The sequence below is a fragment of the Aspergillus bombycis genome, assembly GCF_001792695.1.
Source record: "Aspergillus bombycis strain NRRL26010 chromosome Unknown contig00053, whole genome shotgun sequence".
NCBI classification, from domain to species: Eukaryota; Fungi; Ascomycota; class Eurotiomycetes; order Eurotiales; family Aspergillaceae; genus Aspergillus; species Aspergillus bombycis.
The window spans coordinates 127,842-144,274 of record NW_019170055.1 but is presented as its reverse complement, the minus strand read 5'-3'; the positions used below and the strand labels follow the sequence as shown (position 1 = coordinate 144,274).

The following is a 16,433-nucleotide window of genomic DNA, read 5'->3' as shown; positions in this document are numbered from 1 at the left end:
GCTTTTTCTTTTTTCTTTTTTCTTTTTTTAAACCTTGTTTTTAGTTTGTGGAGGCTTTTTTTAAGGTAATACTTTTGGCTTGCTTTTTTGACCCTTCGAGAAGGTGCTTATCTCTTGCCTCTTCCAAATATCTGAATGCTGGGTCGAGATCTTGTTATGGGCAGTCAAATTGAGATCTGATGTTGAGGTCACAGATGTGGGGCTTTGGTGGGGTATGCCCGGATGCCTGAGGCGATGACTTCGTCTCTACTTGATGCTTTGCAGGTGACGACATGACTTTATGACTTTACCCGAACGTTTCCCTTCTGTTCCGGCTGAGTTTGATGGGTGGGGGATTTATTTTTACTTTTATTTTGTTGCTTATTAGTTCTTGAAAGGGTATTGAAAGGTAAGTTCCACTCTATCCTGGTTCTGGGAATGTTTATCATTATCTGATCGAGTGGGATTGTAGATCTGTACCAAGGAGTGGTGCAGTGTACGGTCCCAGATGAATGTAGATCTTAAGACGACGCGGATCAAGTCGTTGCCGGACGATGCGTTTTACATAGCGGATTTCATCACGGAAGAGGAGGAAGAGGTGCTGTTACAGAAGGTATATATGCTGTACATTAGTGTTCCACTGGCGTGTCCTGTCTACGGGCTACGCCGATTGGAATGATGGCCGGGCACAGTGCGTACTAGGTAGGAGTCTGCCAACGAGACTTGGATACTGATTGGAGTGATGATGCTGCATGACAGATAACCACAGTCCCTCTGCCCCGCTGGACGCATCTGTCCCACCGTCGTCTCCAAACATGGCCCTCTGCCCTAACCAAGTCCAACGCCCTTATTTCCTCCTCCCTTCCATCCTGGCTCGTCTCACCCGTCATCTCTCGCTTTGAATTGCTAGGTATCTTTGCTGATGCCCCGCACAAGGCCCCAAATCATGTTCTAGTGAACGAGTACTATCCCGGACAGGGCATCATGCCGCATGAAGATGGTGCTGCCTATTGCCCACTAGTTGCCACGGTGAGTTTGGGAGCGCCAATTGTGCTGGACTTGTACCAGAAAGGGCTGGGCTGGGACGGCGAGGAGCGTAGACCGCAACAGCGCATTTTGCAGGAGCGACGAAGTTTGTTGGTTACAACCAAAAAGATCTACACAGACTATTTGCATGGTATCGCGGAGACAACCAGGGATGAAGGGCTAGGCCCTGACTCTATATGTAACTGGGATTTGTTGCGGGAACAGGATCGATACCGGTGTGGATGGTTTGAAAGGGAGACTAGGATTAGTCTGACGTATCGGGATGTACTCAAGGTCGCGAAGGTGGGAAATACGATGAAATTCCTGGGTGGGCGGTGATACTGCTCGCACCTCCAGTTACCAGGGATAAGCGACTCCACAAATATTTCAATACTACAGCATTAGTATACCCATGGTATCATATTCCACCTTTCCCGCACTGAGTTTTCGCCGAATTTCTGCATGTACCAGCGTTTGGTCTCGGATGCAGTGACGCCTAAATTGACCGTGACAAAGACGACAGCGGACAAAACAGTCTTGTTGATCATTTCTCCCTGGGGAGCGGCAAGCAGAGCCAATGATAGGTAGATCGCACATTCAGCTGTGTAGTGCGGGCATACGATGCTGCGGAACAAGGGGTGAGAGGGAAGAGTGTACTTCTTGAGAGAGAAAAGATAGTGGTGGGCGTCATGTTGCAGGCCAGATGCAAACAGAAAGATCGGCAAACAGAGAAACGTACGAAGGCTTGGGGCGTTGTTCACTGTTACATCGTCGAGGCTCCATCTATGGGACAGCAGCGTTTCTGCGAGTTTCGAACCGATTGAAATTAGCGGGACAGCAATCGTGCTTGGCCATGGGAACTGCATACCTGTCCCCTCAATCCAGAGGGCGATTGAGACTGCAAGATAGAAGGCAATGCCTGCTAGCCAGTGGACAAACCACATCTGAGAAGAAGAAGGCCTGGAAAAGGCGAAGCATTCATGTAGCCGTCTTACACCTTGCGCGAGCATCAGTACCCAACACAACATAACCTGGTTTATCGACATAGTCCTCTGTAGGTGCTCTGAGTGAACCCTCGTCGCGATGGCTTGGAACGCTTGCCCATGGCACATAAGCTGAAGGGCCCAGAAAATTGAGGATAGCAGGGAGATGACGTAGAACTGTGTGAAATAGCTGTGTGGAACTTTCAAGGAGGCAAGATAGTCGAGAATGTGAGTTATCGGGGAGCTGCTCGAAGGCTTAGACGGGGTAGAATCCGACTCGACCGTCACGGTTGCACGAGCGCCATAAGGGACGAAGCGCGAACGAAGGGAATCCAACAGGCTGACCGACAGGATCTGGGGAGTTTAGTTTTGAAGTCATCTTAGATAGAAAAAAAATTGGTAGACTGATGCCGTATGATCCTCGGCGTTCTGCCACTACGTCATTGTCAACATGTTTTCATACCGTACACGATGCAAAGAGGAAGAAGGCTCGAAGGACATCCACGGCGTCCATGTGGGCAGTAGCCAGAGCCCGATCGACGAGACTGGGAAGAAAGTCCATCGTCATGAAAATTCTGTCCCCTCCGTGGAGGAAACCCGCAGACGATGGGTAAGGAGGGGGATTGATTGAAGATCAAAAAACTTGAAAGGACTAGTCGACAGGCAGCACACCACTCTGGGGTTTGTTTTGCTCATGGAATGGTTCCAGGACGCGATCTGGACTTTGCCTGCAGGTGAAACCTCGTATTCGCATTACTTACACTGACGATGGTCCCCTGTTCTGTCACAACGATGAGACACGTTCGACTGCTGTTTGTGGAGAACAAAAAACCACCGAGACTCCACAGGCCAAGGCAAGATGAGCAGTCATAAAATCATAAACAAACCCCCAAACCGAGTAATAATCGGCATCCTTTGGGTTCCACTGTGGTCTCGTGAGAAGCCAGTAGAGAACAACATGAACTTAGCTCTAAATTTTGCCTCTTTGTTTGGTATCCCTGGAGTAAAGTAATTATTAGTCAGTAACGCGGTAAGTAAACAACGCATTTCATTTTGTACATTCAAAAGAATATTTGACTCATACCAACAGACCTCCTGCATTGGTCATTTTCCCCGACTTTTTCTAGAGAGGATACAAAAAATAACAAAAAGAAAATTAAAAAAACAAAAAAAAAATACAGAGAAAGGAAAACCACGCAGTTATTCATGCTCAAACGGAGGAATGACTCTTCACAGATAAAATACCGCCGCACATTACATTGGTACATTCCTCATTACCACCATTTCCCCCCTTCTCCTTTAAGGCCGATCCATCGACGGGTCCAATAATCCATGTCGATGCCAACCAGAGACGGCGGCGAAGTGGGGCGATAACCAGGCAGTAATGCTATGCGCTGATTGGACGGAAATCAGCAGATCGCTGCGACTCAACGTGGGTCTGCCAAATTGGGAGAAAGGCTGTCTAGGCCGGAAATAGTAATGAGCGGGCGACGGTCCGCCCGGTCATTGGTTCAACCTGGGCAAATTGACGCCTTGGTAGTCTGATAGCCTACGCAGCTTCCAGGGATTCCTCTCAAAGCCCACAGGAAAGAGGGTGACTGGCGCACCACCTCTTGCCCTCCGTTCCAAAGTGCAGGTTTCAGAGGCACCACCACCCTAAAAAAAGAGAAAATTAATTCATTCATACGCCACTTTTTGACCGCCCCCCGCCCGCTTTTGGGCCTTCGCGCAGGATCTTGAGACTCGGAAGGGCCTTTCATCTTGCCTCCCTGTAGCTCCGTTGCGGCTGCATCTGTAAGCATTACGTATTATGGTGGTCGTTATGCATTCAAAGAGGGGGAAGTATGGGAATTAGAGGATTGACCCATTACACCCACAGATAAGAAAAGTAAGAAAAAAAAGGAAAAAGGAAAAAGGAAAAAAAGGAAAAACGGAAAAAAACTTGGGTGATGTGATCAAGATTGAAACGTACTTTGCTCGGCCTTAGTGGATAATAAAGATGGGGTTTATGTTTCTCGTACCGTATCATACCATCACCCATGACTACTTGGTGGTAGATAGTAACCACCACTAACGAGGCCTTTTCTAAGTTAGCGAAAAAGCATTTGGTGCTTCTGTCTTGGTGGCCAAAACAAGAGAGGAGTACCCCCCCCCCGACTGTAAGTTTCCCGGGGCAATAATTACCATTACCACCAACCCGCTTCTGGACGACAAGTGCTGCGGACTACTGCTTCTACTCTACTGCTAAATTACTACCACGAAATTTCCCTAAACCCCAAACGAGTGGTCGGCTGTTTCAACGCAACTCTTCGACTCTCTTCTCTCTCTCTCTCGTCTTCTTCCTCTTTTCAATCCCCCTCCCCCAATCTTTTCCTCTCCCACCTTGAACCTCAAAAATCACCTTCTCGTCTCTTTGTCGACTGTATTTCTTCCTTGCCAATTTTATTTCTCCTTCATCTTCAGTTACCTCTTTGTCCGTCTCCCGCAATATTAACTCTTTTTCCGAGTTCTAAATCTACTCATCTCTTTCCCTCATACTGCTGCCCTTGTAGCTCGACTGATTAACTGCGCCCTCCTGACCACTCGCCGAGAATTATCGCTTCCGCTGTACGCAAAGGACCGACCCAAAGAACGATTCCTTACCATCTAGCGTGGTCGAGCACCAGCTTCCGCGCATACTTGCTGGTGTCTGACCACGAGTCTTCCTTTTCGCCACGGCCCCCGAAAATGACGAGCGGAACCCCCAGAAATCGAGTGCCACCGCTATGAGTGATGTTGATGCTGTCTCCTCCCTGCCAGCTGCCCTAGATGCCGGACACAGTGCTCTTGCGGTCAAAGTGAACCACCGATCTCCTCCAGGTCCACGGTCTCCTAAGAGGTCGTCTCCATTCCCTGCCTACAGGAGAGAGGACGGTCGCGCCAAAGAGGTTGATCCTGTTGCTGGGGCTGGCGAAGGGCCACCAAGCCCCAAGGCTGACTCGGAGGCAGAAACCATAATCCAATCGGGCCGCGAGTCCCTGTCACCGGAAAAGAGACGGAAGTACATACAGCATGAACCGAAACGACGTGATGATGATGACCATGTTGATGCCGTGGAGAGTGATCTTCCTCCTAACGACCTGCAGGTGCGAAAGAGAAAGTTGACGGATGGCGATTATTCCGATGGACGCGACCGGGATTCACGTCTCCTGAGCCCGAAGAAAAGAACAGGGTCTCCGCCGTCGATTGTGAAAGTAGAGAAGCCTGAGGATGTGCAGCCTCTTTCGAGTAGAACCGAACTTTCGACTACCTCCGTACCCAGAACCTCGAGAAAGCGCAGCTTCAGTGAGACTATCGATGGTGAGGGGGACGCGGGCCGTCCTACTCGCCTGAGAGAACCCGCAGCATCTCGTGAACGGGAGCGAAAGGACTTAAGCAGTGTAACTTTCCCCCGGCCGGTATCGACTGACCGGTCGGCCTCGCCAGTCCGATCTGCTCACAAGCGAACTGCTTCTGGTCCCCAGCTTGGTGATTTACAACGAAAGAAGAAGGCACCGACGCCACTTATTACTGGATATCCACGACAAAGTTCGGAAGACCGGCAGTCTGTGTCATCATCAACAAGTGGATCTCCGCTACCTAGTGCGCATCTTCGCAAACTCGGATCGGTTGATGGTGCCTCGGCTTCTCCGGCTAGGCCAACGGGTCACAAGAAACAACGCGATCAGAATGGTCGGACACGTCTTGCACGTGCTTGTGCAGCACAAGAATTGGAGACGGCCATGGCAAGGCACGCGGAACGCCCAGAGGACTTGAATGTTGCCGACAATGCCGGCAATACGCCTCTGCAGATTGCGTCTTTGGAGGGATGTGGACCCATTGTGAAGTTTCTTTTGGATTCTGGTTGTGAGATCGATACCAAGAACATTGACAAAGATACACCGTTGATCGATGCAGTTGAAAACGGCCACTTGGATGTTATAAAGCTTTTGTTGGCAGCCGGCGCAATCCCCGTCTTGTTAACGCTGAAGGTGATGAGCCGTATGATTTGGTCCCATCTGATAGTGAAGATTACGAGGAAATTCGTCGGGTGCTTGCACAGGCCAAAGCCAACCCGAGACCTAGTCGTCGTTCCGAGGAGAGAGCTGGATCTGAGAACAAAGAGACATCGTCCCGACGAGTTTCTGCCGAAAGTACGCGCGAATCGCCACCTGTGAATAGACAACGTAGCCCGCCATTCACTACGACGAAACGCAAAACTGTGCGAAGCGAGGCCACACGGAATGATCTCTTGTGGACCACAGCTACTCCAGAGAATCTACAAGCCTTCGCCGCCAAAGGAGATATTGTGGGGGTTGCCAACATCCTCAATGTGGGACAGAAGGCTGATCCTGAATCCATGATTGCAGCTGCTAAAGGTGGCCATGACGAGGTGATTTCGCTTCTGCTCGGTATGGGAGACGCGGACCCCGATCCCGATCCGGTGCAGGGCGGCTCCCAGAAGCCTGGTTACAATACCCCCATGCTCGCTGCGATTGGAAGGGGCAACCTTGCCGTCATTAGGATTCTGCTCAATCAGCCGGAGTTTAACCCCACTCGTCGCCTTTACAGGGATCGGACTTACTTCGAGCTTTCTAGGGAACGTCGAGCGGAAAACTGGGAGGACGAATACGATCTTCTTCGAGATGCATATGACAATCATGTCAGAACCAAAAAGTCACGCAAGCAAGATATTCACTCGCCACGTAGAGCACGTGACAAGGACAAGGAAAACAAGCGTCCTGGACGCAGAGATTCGCCGTCACCTGCAGGTCGACCCAGAAAAACTAATGGAAGCCCGGGCTATAGGGATTCTGCCTCCAAGGATGCAGCCTCGACAAAAGAGAAAAGGCGGGACAACGTAGCTCATGTCAAGGAGAAGTCTAGTTCAGTCCGTCCGAAACCAGCTCATACTACGGGTACCGATCCTGATAGCGCACGTCCAGATCCCAGACCGAAGCAGCCACTTTTATCAAGGGATGGTGAGTCTAGCCGTGGCGAGGAAGCTCCTAAGAGAAGACGCTTGATCGCTGGGCGACCTCCCCAAGATCGAAGGAGGCCTAGCTTGCCTTCGTCCGATTCCTTGTCGAGCCGGGATGAAAGCTCAAAAACGCGTATTGATCAACTCGAACCCCCAAAGTCCGGACCACCACCCTTTAAGCGTGGACGTAGCAGCGCGAGTCCCGAGCGAGGTCGTGCTACAGAACCCGAGCGGCATTCTCGTGATACTGTTCAGAAGAAAAGACGTGTTTTGTCTGAAGATGGGACCCCTAACATCACGAATGGAAGTGTCAAACAGGATCACGCAACAGGGGATGCCAAGCCCCGCCGGAAGGATGACGAATTTCACCATTCAGAGTCCAAGCCAGATCCACTATGTCAACTGGACGCCCCATCCCACAAGGCAGCTGAACGGAAGCCGGTTAAGGAGGAACAGGAGAGACATGATATCAATGGCCTGAACGATATCCCTATGGACGACGATACCGAACGAGCTGAGGCAGAGGCAGAGGCACGTCGACAGAAGGAAGCCCGAAAGGCTAGACAAGAACGCCTGGCAGAGGAAGCTCGTCTCGCTGCCGAAGCCGAAAAGGCTCGGTTGGACAAGGAAGAGGAGGAACGCGCTGCTCATGCGGCCCGCCTTGCTCAGGAAAAGGAAAAAGCCGCGGAGGAAGAGCGCAAACGCAAAGAGGCCGAGCAGCGACGCATCAAACAAGCGGAAGATGAGCGCCAGAAGCGACTAGAGCAAGAAAGGCTACGCCTTGCCAAAGCACGCAGGGAGCAGGAAGAGCAAGAACAGCGACGACGAGATGCTTTGCCAAGTCGACTTCGCATTGCAGCTAATCTGGTTGGATCCAATGACCCCAAGGCAAAAAGTCATCTATGGCTAAAGAAGTTCATGCCTGTCGTCACCGCAGAGACTCGGCAGCTCGACCCCTCCTGTGCCCCGGACGCTGCCGTAGAGAAATGGGTGCCTAATTACCTAGTTGCCCCGTTACTAGCGACGAATGACCTTCAGCTCGCACAGTATTCCAGCTGGGAGAAGCGTGATGCAACGCCGACACAGCGGATGAATCTCTGGCGCGTTACACGCCGGATGCTTGTTCAGGCGGATGACGCGGATTTCATGAACTCGTCCTTTGGACAAGTCATGCAGAAGGATAGCGAAACACGACCAAAATACTTCGATATGGAACATGTGTTTTGGGTTAAGGTACGTTGATCTCTGTTGCTTGGTTTCGATGCCAGGTGTGGTTGCTGACTGGCACACAGCTTTCCGACTTTATGGACCTTGTTCCCCACATCCCCCATCTCCACGGACTCGACCTCCAGTTTCTGAAGATGCATATAGATCAGGAACCTACGGCGCCGCTAGCGTTTAACTTTCCACAAGCCAATGGTCACATTTCTGGGCCTTCCCATGTTGAGGACACAGCTGGGCTTCCCAATGGAGTGCAAGGCCTAACCAATGGCTATGGTCACCGACCAAGTACATACGTCTAATGTCTTTTTCTTTTCTTTCAATGTTCTAAGAGTATTTGTCCGGCGATTTATGAGGACAGCCTGTACAGGTGGAAGGTTTCCTTGATGTATGACTATGATACCTTGTTGATGTGTGATGTCTGTCGATAGGACTTTGGATAGACAATGGAATGACCAGCGGTCATCAATTCCCACGCTGTAACAAACAATTTGGAGTGCAGATGCAGATACCCCTCATTGTAGCGCCGAACCCAACGCGTCACGTGGGATGGCGGGTGCATTTCATGTGACTTCAAGTTATCGATAAGCCAGAGATTACATAATATGCGGTAGGGCACACGGTCCCAAATTAGGCGAGAAACCTCATCGCCGTTTCCACACTCCCTCTAGTATACTCCATCACCACACCTATCTATCTCACTCTTTGAGGATAATCCGACAAGGAGAACACCATCAGACAAAATGGTATGTGGTCCCCTTCCACTCGATTATCACCCTACACTAGACCCCCACAGTCCAATTCATTGCTACATTCAAGAAAACGAATAAAAGGGAAAAAAAAGAGGAGAGAGCTACAACAGATATGGCGACCTAGCAACTCACCACACATCACAACCGCCCACACATACACAATCGCCTTGAACAATGGGACCTCCAACACTAACATGTCTTTCAATGAACTAGTCGGACGGAGAAGAGACTGTTTCCAACCCCGTTGCCGCCGCCGATGAGGTCGAGGTCAGCGCCGACGCCGGCGCCGGTGGCCAGATGTCGGTCCTCGACGCCCTCAAGGGTGTCCTCCGCATCTCCCTGATCCACGACGGTCTTGCCCGTGGTCTCCGTGAGGCCGCCAAGGCTCTTGACCGCCGCCAGGCTCACATGTGTGTCCTCAACGAGGGCTGTGAGGAGGAGGCCTACAAGAAGCTTGTCATTGCCCTGTGCTCCGAGCACAAGATCCCTCTCATCAAGGTCCCCGATGGAAAGATGCTTGGTGAATGGGTCGGTCTTTCCGTATGTTGCCCCCCCCCCCCCCCCTCAAAACCATCTCTTGGTCTAAAAAATGTGAAAGTGGGGAGTTGTGTGGCTAATTAGAATTGTTATCTATAGGCCAGCTTGACCGTGAGGGTAACGCTCGCAAGGTTGTCAACTGCTCTTGCGTCGTTGTCAAGGACTGGGGTGAGGAATCCCAGGAGCGCTCTGTCCTCCTCAACTACTTCCAGACTGAGCAGTAAATTCGCTCTTTGGAGGTAGGGTAGGGATTGTGGCGTCATGATGGGCTGGTTCGGGTTCGATTGATGGGATGGTTGTGTTCGGGTTTATTTTTTTCTTTTGGAGAGGTCTTCCCTGTGTCCTATGACTGTTCTGTTGATTGGGTTTGATTTGCCCGTCTTTGGACCATGATCTTTATCTTTTTTTTTAATCCTAGTATAGGCCAATGGCATGTACGATTGAAGGAATATCTCCCCCGTGATATGTACATTGTAGATTGGTGTGTAGGATTGTTCTATAAGGTACAGATGAATATTTGTGGAGCTGTGCAAAAGTGATGTACCGAGTGTGTAAGTGACACGGAATAATTACGCAAACGGCCACAGAAAGATGACACCCGCTATGCAAATTGCTGGTAGAGGTCGACCTTACGCCAAATCGATAGGCAGTGATGCAAATATTAGCGAAACCTGTAGGATGGCCGGACCATCCTTTTACTCTCCGGTTTTAGTGATAGTTGTTGGTAGGGCGAACTTCCCGGATCATAATATAGTCCCTCAATATGGCCGCTTTCGCGATGCAGGGAGATGTAATAGAACCCAGAGATCGTGAGTCCCTGTCGTGAGTCGGTGGGTGTAATGAAACAGCGTTCTGTATCTGGGTTAGCAATGCTGGGGGCCTAGAAGGAAGCTAGAGCATGAGCTTGCCTTTCCATCTCATCAAAATCCAACCCTTGGACAATTCCTCTGTTATCCATTTCCGACTTACAAGGCTCCGCGTCATCGCTTCATCCGACAAGTTTTTGAACGGTTGTAGTTCACGCCAGTATGTACAGTCGATCTCGGCATCGGCTTTGAAATTCTTAGTTTCGAGTGTATGGGTGTTGAAATCGATGATCTCTCCTTCTAGGAAAGTAACTATATGAGCATCGTGTGACGGTGATGTTTTGTCGGGAATGTTGTATGCCTCCATGGTTCCTGAGAGGGTCATCTCCTCCGGATTGATGTTATGAATGGTGACTTTGACGGGCCAATTCTCGTCCCTACCAGTACCCAGGTTGTAAATATTATTGGCCATGTACCGCCGACCACTGGTTGTTTGTACGGGGATCCGACTACCGCTCTGTTCACTTCCATTGACAATCAGTGGGTCGTGTGATGATGGTGGACTCGACACTCGCTGCGCAGAGAAAGAATTGGCGCTGCTGGCGGCCCTTTGAGAACCCGAGAAAACCATCCCAGGCTGAAGCCAGGAACATATTGGCGGTGGCGCGATGGAGGCCGTATCTAGAATAAAATCATCCTCATCCCAGGGCAAGAAATCCAACCGAACGAACCCCCCGGCGGCCGCTGAAGTCAGACTTTCTTCGAAGGAACTTGAATATCGTAGACGGTCGAGGTATTTGATGGTCTCTTTTAACCGGGGACTAGGGGGGTTATCCAGATGCAGTTGTCGATGGGCGTTTATCCGGGCGCGGAGCTCATTGTGTGTAAGAAGTCGGTGCGGTTCACCACGGCTACTGGGAAGGAATCTGTATGCCCGCGACGTAGCTGCAGTGCCCGATCGTTCTCTGCTCTCTTCCAAGCCCTGACTGGCTCTTTCACGGTCCAAAAGATAATTATGCAATGTCCGTGTCCGGGAAAACCGCGGTTGGCGTCGCACAGATTGTAGCAGTGCCTCTGTTGTCGATAACGGAGAATAGTCACTCAAACGTTGGGTGTTGCTTTCCGGGTGTGCTTCTAAGAAGGTGTGTGGATCTTGAGCGATGGGGTCGCGGCGCATAGGGCGTCTCGGCGCGTTGCGATCAGACAAACGTCCAAACCAGGAGGAGATAGTGTTGCTATCCTGAAGTGGTCCATAGGTCATATCGTGGCCATCCTCTTCGTCGTCGTCATCGGAAGCAGGCGCCCATCCATAAAGTGAACGAGGGTTAGAAATGCGACCTTCATAGTTAGGCATACTGTTGCTATTATTATTATTGCTGCTGGCGGAGGAATCGTGTTCACGGCGCACGATGGGGATGCGACGGTTGATTTCGACTGACATGCGCAAAGGTGTAGGATCATCCACATCCATAGGATCGAACTCTGGCAAGGTCTGTTGTCGACGACGGCGTTGACGACTCAGGGAAGAGGAGGAATCGGGTGGAGAGCGTACTCGGGATCGCAGAAAGCTCACGTTATCGTCATGAACATCGTCAGATACGGTAGTGGGAAGAGATGGAAGGGGAGTGGAGACAGCGCTGAGTTGCTGAAGTGAGGAAGCGGAGGGAGGAGAATGAGGGGTATTCTGCTGCACAGATATGAGATATTGAACGGAGAGATGGTATGGTAGTATCAGTTTCAAATAGAGCACAGAGAATCACGTTATCGGGAACCAGATATCCATCATTCTATCCCCCGCGTTATCGCTCGGCGTCCGCCCACGGTTGGAAAGAGATAGATGTGTGTATAGTTCCTGACCTCGGCGGAGCAACGAAGGAAAAGTACGAAAACACAGAGCAACCTACCGAAGGTGAGTTGGCCGGCGGCATGTCTGTCCGAAGGCGAAGGCGGTTGAGTGGCGGGCGCAGTCCGCCGACGGATCAACTTGACGATACAGTGTCGAAGATCTGCAGATGGAGGGAAAGGGGCAAAACATGCGATCGAAGATTGCCGTAAGTGGCTACTACCTCTACTTACTCCTCAGGGTGACTGGGGTAGTAGGAAACCATTTATGTTGGGGGGGAAGAACCGGTGAGGAATGTAACCAGAGGGAAGAAGATCGAATGATTCGAGGTGAATGAAGTTCCGTTTGGAAGTTGCGAAAATCACCCGAAGAACCGGAGAAGTCCATTGGATTGCCTAATCGGGGGAGATGTCAGGGAACGTGATTCCATGCGAGCCCTACTCGATTCCAAATGGGATACCAGAAGAGGCATTGCATTCCCATTCGCCCTCTCACTATTGGGTACTATTTGTCGTTTATTCGGTTTCCCGACATTTCTCGCTCGCTTGGACATGCAGCGGGAAACTTCTCGAATTCTAGAATCCTTCTTCTGCACTGTACAACCAGCTCCTAATTCGACTCGTCGATTTTGCTGCAGGATGTCCCCACTACACCTTCTTCGAGTATCAAGGGTTATTCCCACTGATATTTTTCAAGGCCGACGCATCGCATATATTCAATGATCCCTTACATTTTAAGCTCGTCGATCCCTTCGAGAACGTTAAGCATCGAGCCTGGAGACTGTATCCCTGACATACCCTGTTCAACTACACACCCATATCCTGGCTTAAAACTTAAAGCCTCTTGAGCTCCTAGTCTTGAGGCTCCCTACGAAGTAGTGAACACCATCTCCTCCTTGACACTTTCGTAGTCCACCAATGTTTCATCATTCGGTAAGTCGGGTTAGACGGTGCGGAGAATCTCCGAGACGTTATAGTACCCCCGCGTGGGATAGCATCGAATGAGCCCATGAATAATGTCATTTTCCTATTCCACCTCCTCCCCTTTCTAGTCCATATTTCTTTCTTCTCTTTGTCTCTTTCTCTTTCTCTTTTTGAAAGTAAAATATAAAATTTGAACTCTGAACCTTTCGTTCAGCCTTGTGGTGCTGTTAAATAATTATTTCCCCCAACGTTATCTTCTCCAACTTCCCCGCAATCACCATGGCCAAGATCAAGACCATCGAGTACTTCCGTGTCCTTCCCAGATGGCTTTTTGTCAAAGTAATAGATGAAGATGGGAATTACGGCTGGGGTGAAAGCACCCTAGAAGGGCACACAGAAGCCGTCGAAGGAACGCTTAATGCACTGTGCAAGCGCTTCCAGGGATACGAGGCCGAGTATGTTTTCCCCTCAATCCCCTCAATCCCCTCAACGTTAGTATACAGGAGGCTGACAGACCAGTGATATCGAACACATCTGGCAAATGGCCTGGCGTCTCGGCTTCTACCGCGGGGGTCCCGTCTTCATGTCCGCCATTTCCGGTATCGATATCGCCTTGTGGGATCTCAAGGGCCGCAAACTCGGCGTCCCAATTCACCAGCTCATCGGAGGAAAGGTCCGCAACAAGCTCTCCGTCTACGCATGGATTGGCGGTGACCGACCGGATGACGTTGAAGCAGCTGGCAAAGCACGCCTAGCACAGGGATTCAAAGCGATTAAGATGAATGCCACGGAGGATGTGAACTGGCTGGATTCACCGCGTGCGCTGGAATCCAGCGTCGAGCGTCTGAAAGCCGTCAAGGCGCTGGGTCTGGATGCTGCACTGGACTTCCATGGCCGTTTACACAAGCCCATGGCGAAGCAGTTGGCCAAGGCGCTTGAGCCGCACAAACCGCTTTTCCTTGAAGAACCTCTGCTCTCTGAGCACCCGGAGGGCATCAAGCAGTTGTCGGACCAGGTGTCATGTCCTATTGCACTGGGTGAGCGTCTTTACAGCCGCTGGGATGTAAAGCGCTTCCTGGAGGATGCCAGTGTTGATGTCCTCCAGCCGGACATCAGCCATTGCGGAGGTATCTCTGAGCTACGACGGATTGCGTCCATGGCTGAAACGTATGATGTCGCGATTGCGCCGCATTGTCCTCTTGGTCCTATTGCCCTGGCTGCCTGTATGCAGGTCGATCTTGCCACTCCTAATTTCGTTATCCAGGAGATGAGCCTCGGCATCCATTATAACACCGAAGCTGGTGATTATGATATCACTAGTTATGTCAAGGATGCTAGTGTCTTCAACGTCAAGGACGGCTATGTTGATGCTTTGACGGCCCCGGGACTGGGTATCGAGGTTGATGAGGAGACTGTCCGGCGCGTGGCACAGACAACTGAACCCTGGCAGCCTAAGGAGTTCTTTGGTCCCGATGGTGGTATACGGGAGTGGTAATGTGCTCTGTGACTTTCTGTAGTTCATGTTCTGGGCGTATTATATAGCACGATTTGTTGCATAGCGGTATGGGTTACGATTAATGTATGTCAAAGTTCGAATACGAAAGCCATCTTATTGAACTCTTGAATGCGCAAATAGTCTGCAAAAGTCTTCAAATCTCTAAAGTAGACAAATAAGCTTACATGGCTTGTTTAAACGACGGACAACCCGTCTTAGGCTTAAACAATCCAATTTCTATCATCTATAGATCACGCCAGCCTCCGTGCAGCATTACATTCATCCGCACGTCTAAGGCAGTCGAGTATCATATTCCAGAACGCATCCAGATCCACCCCCCGAGGGATCGCAACTCCGTTAGTACCAGACATGACTTTTGACCGACCAAGCTCGCCAACTAGCTCGACATCGGTCCCATGGAGACCATCAGTGACGACGTCGACGTCAAATCGCTCTCCGTTTCGATCGTCGAACTTCAAGACCTGATCGGGATGTCTTTTCGCATACTCCGGATTGAGAGTCGACAGGATAACCGCGACCGCAAGAGGGTCGTGCAAGGGAGGCCCGCTGGTCAATCCAAAAACACTTTCATAAGTTGACGCAAAGAAAACAAGAAGGTCGAACAGCATCTGCCGGAGGACTGTTGGAGGTGCCGAAAGGTCATCACCTCCATGCAAGACGCGGGACTGCACAGAGTGCGAGGCGAGAACTTGGTGTGTTAAGTCAAGAGTGATCAAAGTTGCCTTGGAAGCGAGAACAGGATTGCTGAAGATAGACTGGGATGCCTCTGGGTCACACTGTAGCAATAAATGTGACGTTAGAACGAGAGTTAAACGGCCAACAAGAAAAGAAAAAATGTAGGTTGTGCGTACGTAGATGTTGAATTCTGCCAGAGGGGTGATATTCCCAATCCTCGACTCTTCACCAATGAGTCGACTCATAGGCGCATCTGTAAAGCCTCCACCGACTCCACCACCCATGATACTTAGACCTTGAATATGCTCTGCTACTTCAGGGAACGTTGCGAAGAGTAAAGCTACGTTGGTTAAGGTCCCGGTTGCTATAACCCAAGGCGTTCCCTTCGGTTGTGCTAGGAGGGCATCCCGCATTGCCAGAATTGGGTTCTTGTCTGTAACTGGGACTTTTGTAGCCTTTGGTAGAAGTTCAGTTCCATCGATACCGGAATCGCCTGAAGAAAGGTGTGAGATATCGTTGTCCAGCTAGGGGTCTGGGTTGACCAGCTTAGCGGGTAAGAGCAGATACTTACCGTGAATATTCGGAGCATGAATTGCCGGCCTACAGAAAGGCTTCTTATGACCTGGATATACAGGAATTTCTGGTCGCCCAATGGCTTCCAATATCCTTGTAGCATTGTTGGTTGTGTTCTCAAGAGAGGCATTGCCGTGGACTGTGGTGATGCCCAATAAATGCAGAGAGGGATGATGGGCAGCGAGAAGAATGGCAAATGCATCCTGTATACCGCAGAGGTATCTCTTAATTTATGGCCATGAAAATACACTTTCGGTAACATTTCATACTCACATCGTGGCCTGAGAATAGCTATGTTAGCGTGCTGACTGGGTTGTACATCCATATCCCACAAGTTCAGAATCTACCTACCCGGATCGCAGTCTAGCCATAGAGGAATAGGGATATCCGATGACGAGTGCATTGCGGCGTTCTATGGGCACAGATAGATAACTCAATGAGTACTCAGGGGAGAGATATTCTCATGGACTTGTAAGTTGGCTGATCCATGGATGGGCGACCATGGCGGGGGGAGATCACTGATAAGGCCCCCTTATCGATATGAGGAAGCCCTAAGCCCTGAGCGCATCCCAAAGAGGAATCTCCGCGTGGAGCAACAGC

General features: G+C 50.5%; 6 protein-coding genes across 6 annotated transcripts; 3 read left to right on the top strand and 3 right to left on the bottom strand.

Annotated features, from left to right (window-relative positions):
• Positions 1-487: 487 nt before the first annotated feature.
• Positions 488-1,344, top strand: ABOM_006585 (uncharacterized protein; the record flags this gene model as incomplete). The annotated part of the gene is made up of 2 exons (XM_022533714.1): positions 488-592; positions 739-1,344. The coding sequence occupies 2 exons, from the start codon at positions 488-490 to the stop codon at positions 1,342-1,344; spliced, it is 711 nt and encodes a 236-aa protein (XP_022388338.1).
• Positions 1,345-1,406: 62 nt separating this feature from the next.
• ABOM_006584 (putative 3-oxo-5-alpha-steroid 4-dehydrogenase) lies at positions 1,407-2,556 on the bottom strand (the record flags this gene model as incomplete). The annotated part of the gene is made up of 3 exons (XM_022533713.1): positions 1,407-1,807; positions 1,874-2,342; positions 2,452-2,556. 3 exons carry the CDS (start codon positions 2,554-2,556, stop codon positions 1,407-1,409), a joined length of 975 nt encoding a protein of 324 aa, XP_022388337.1.
• Positions 2,557-4,753: 2,197 nt separating this feature from the next.
• On the top strand, positions 4,754-9,721 carry ABOM_006583 (putative histone deacetylase complex subunit (Hos4); the record flags this gene model as incomplete). The annotated part of the gene is made up of 5 exons (XM_022533712.1): positions 4,754-6,008; positions 6,038-8,220; positions 8,280-8,459; positions 9,174-9,500; positions 9,602-9,721. 5 exons carry the CDS (start codon positions 4,754-4,756, stop codon positions 9,719-9,721), a joined length of 4,065 nt encoding a protein of 1,354 aa, XP_022388336.1.
• A 437-nt stretch (positions 9,722-10,158) lies between these two features.
• Positions 10,159-12,231, bottom strand: ABOM_006582 (GID4/VID24 family protein; the record flags this gene model as incomplete). The annotated part of the gene is made up of 3 exons (XM_022533711.1): positions 10,159-10,377; positions 10,467-11,990; positions 12,208-12,231. The coding sequence occupies 3 exons, from the start codon at positions 12,229-12,231 to the stop codon at positions 10,159-10,161; spliced, it is 1,767 nt and encodes a 588-aa protein (XP_022388335.1).
• A 1,117-nt stretch (positions 12,232-13,348) lies between these two features.
• ABOM_006581 (D-galactonate dehydratase) lies at positions 13,349-14,564 on the top strand (the record flags this gene model as incomplete). Its single annotated transcript, XM_022533710.1, has 2 exons — positions 13,349-13,524; positions 13,589-14,564. The coding sequence occupies 2 exons, from the start codon at positions 13,349-13,351 to the stop codon at positions 14,562-14,564; spliced, it is 1,152 nt and encodes a 383-aa protein (XP_022388334.1).
• A 251-nt stretch (positions 14,565-14,815) lies between these two features.
• On the bottom strand, positions 14,816-16,236 carry ABOM_006580 (uridine-cytidine N-ribohydrolase; the record flags this gene model as incomplete). The annotated part of the gene is made up of 5 exons (XM_022533709.1): positions 14,816-15,361; positions 15,437-15,753; positions 15,832-16,036; positions 16,107-16,114; positions 16,185-16,236. The coding sequence occupies 5 exons, from the start codon at positions 16,234-16,236 to the stop codon at positions 14,816-14,818; spliced, it is 1,128 nt and encodes a 375-aa protein (XP_022388333.1).
• Positions 16,237-16,433: the final 197 nt, after the last annotated feature.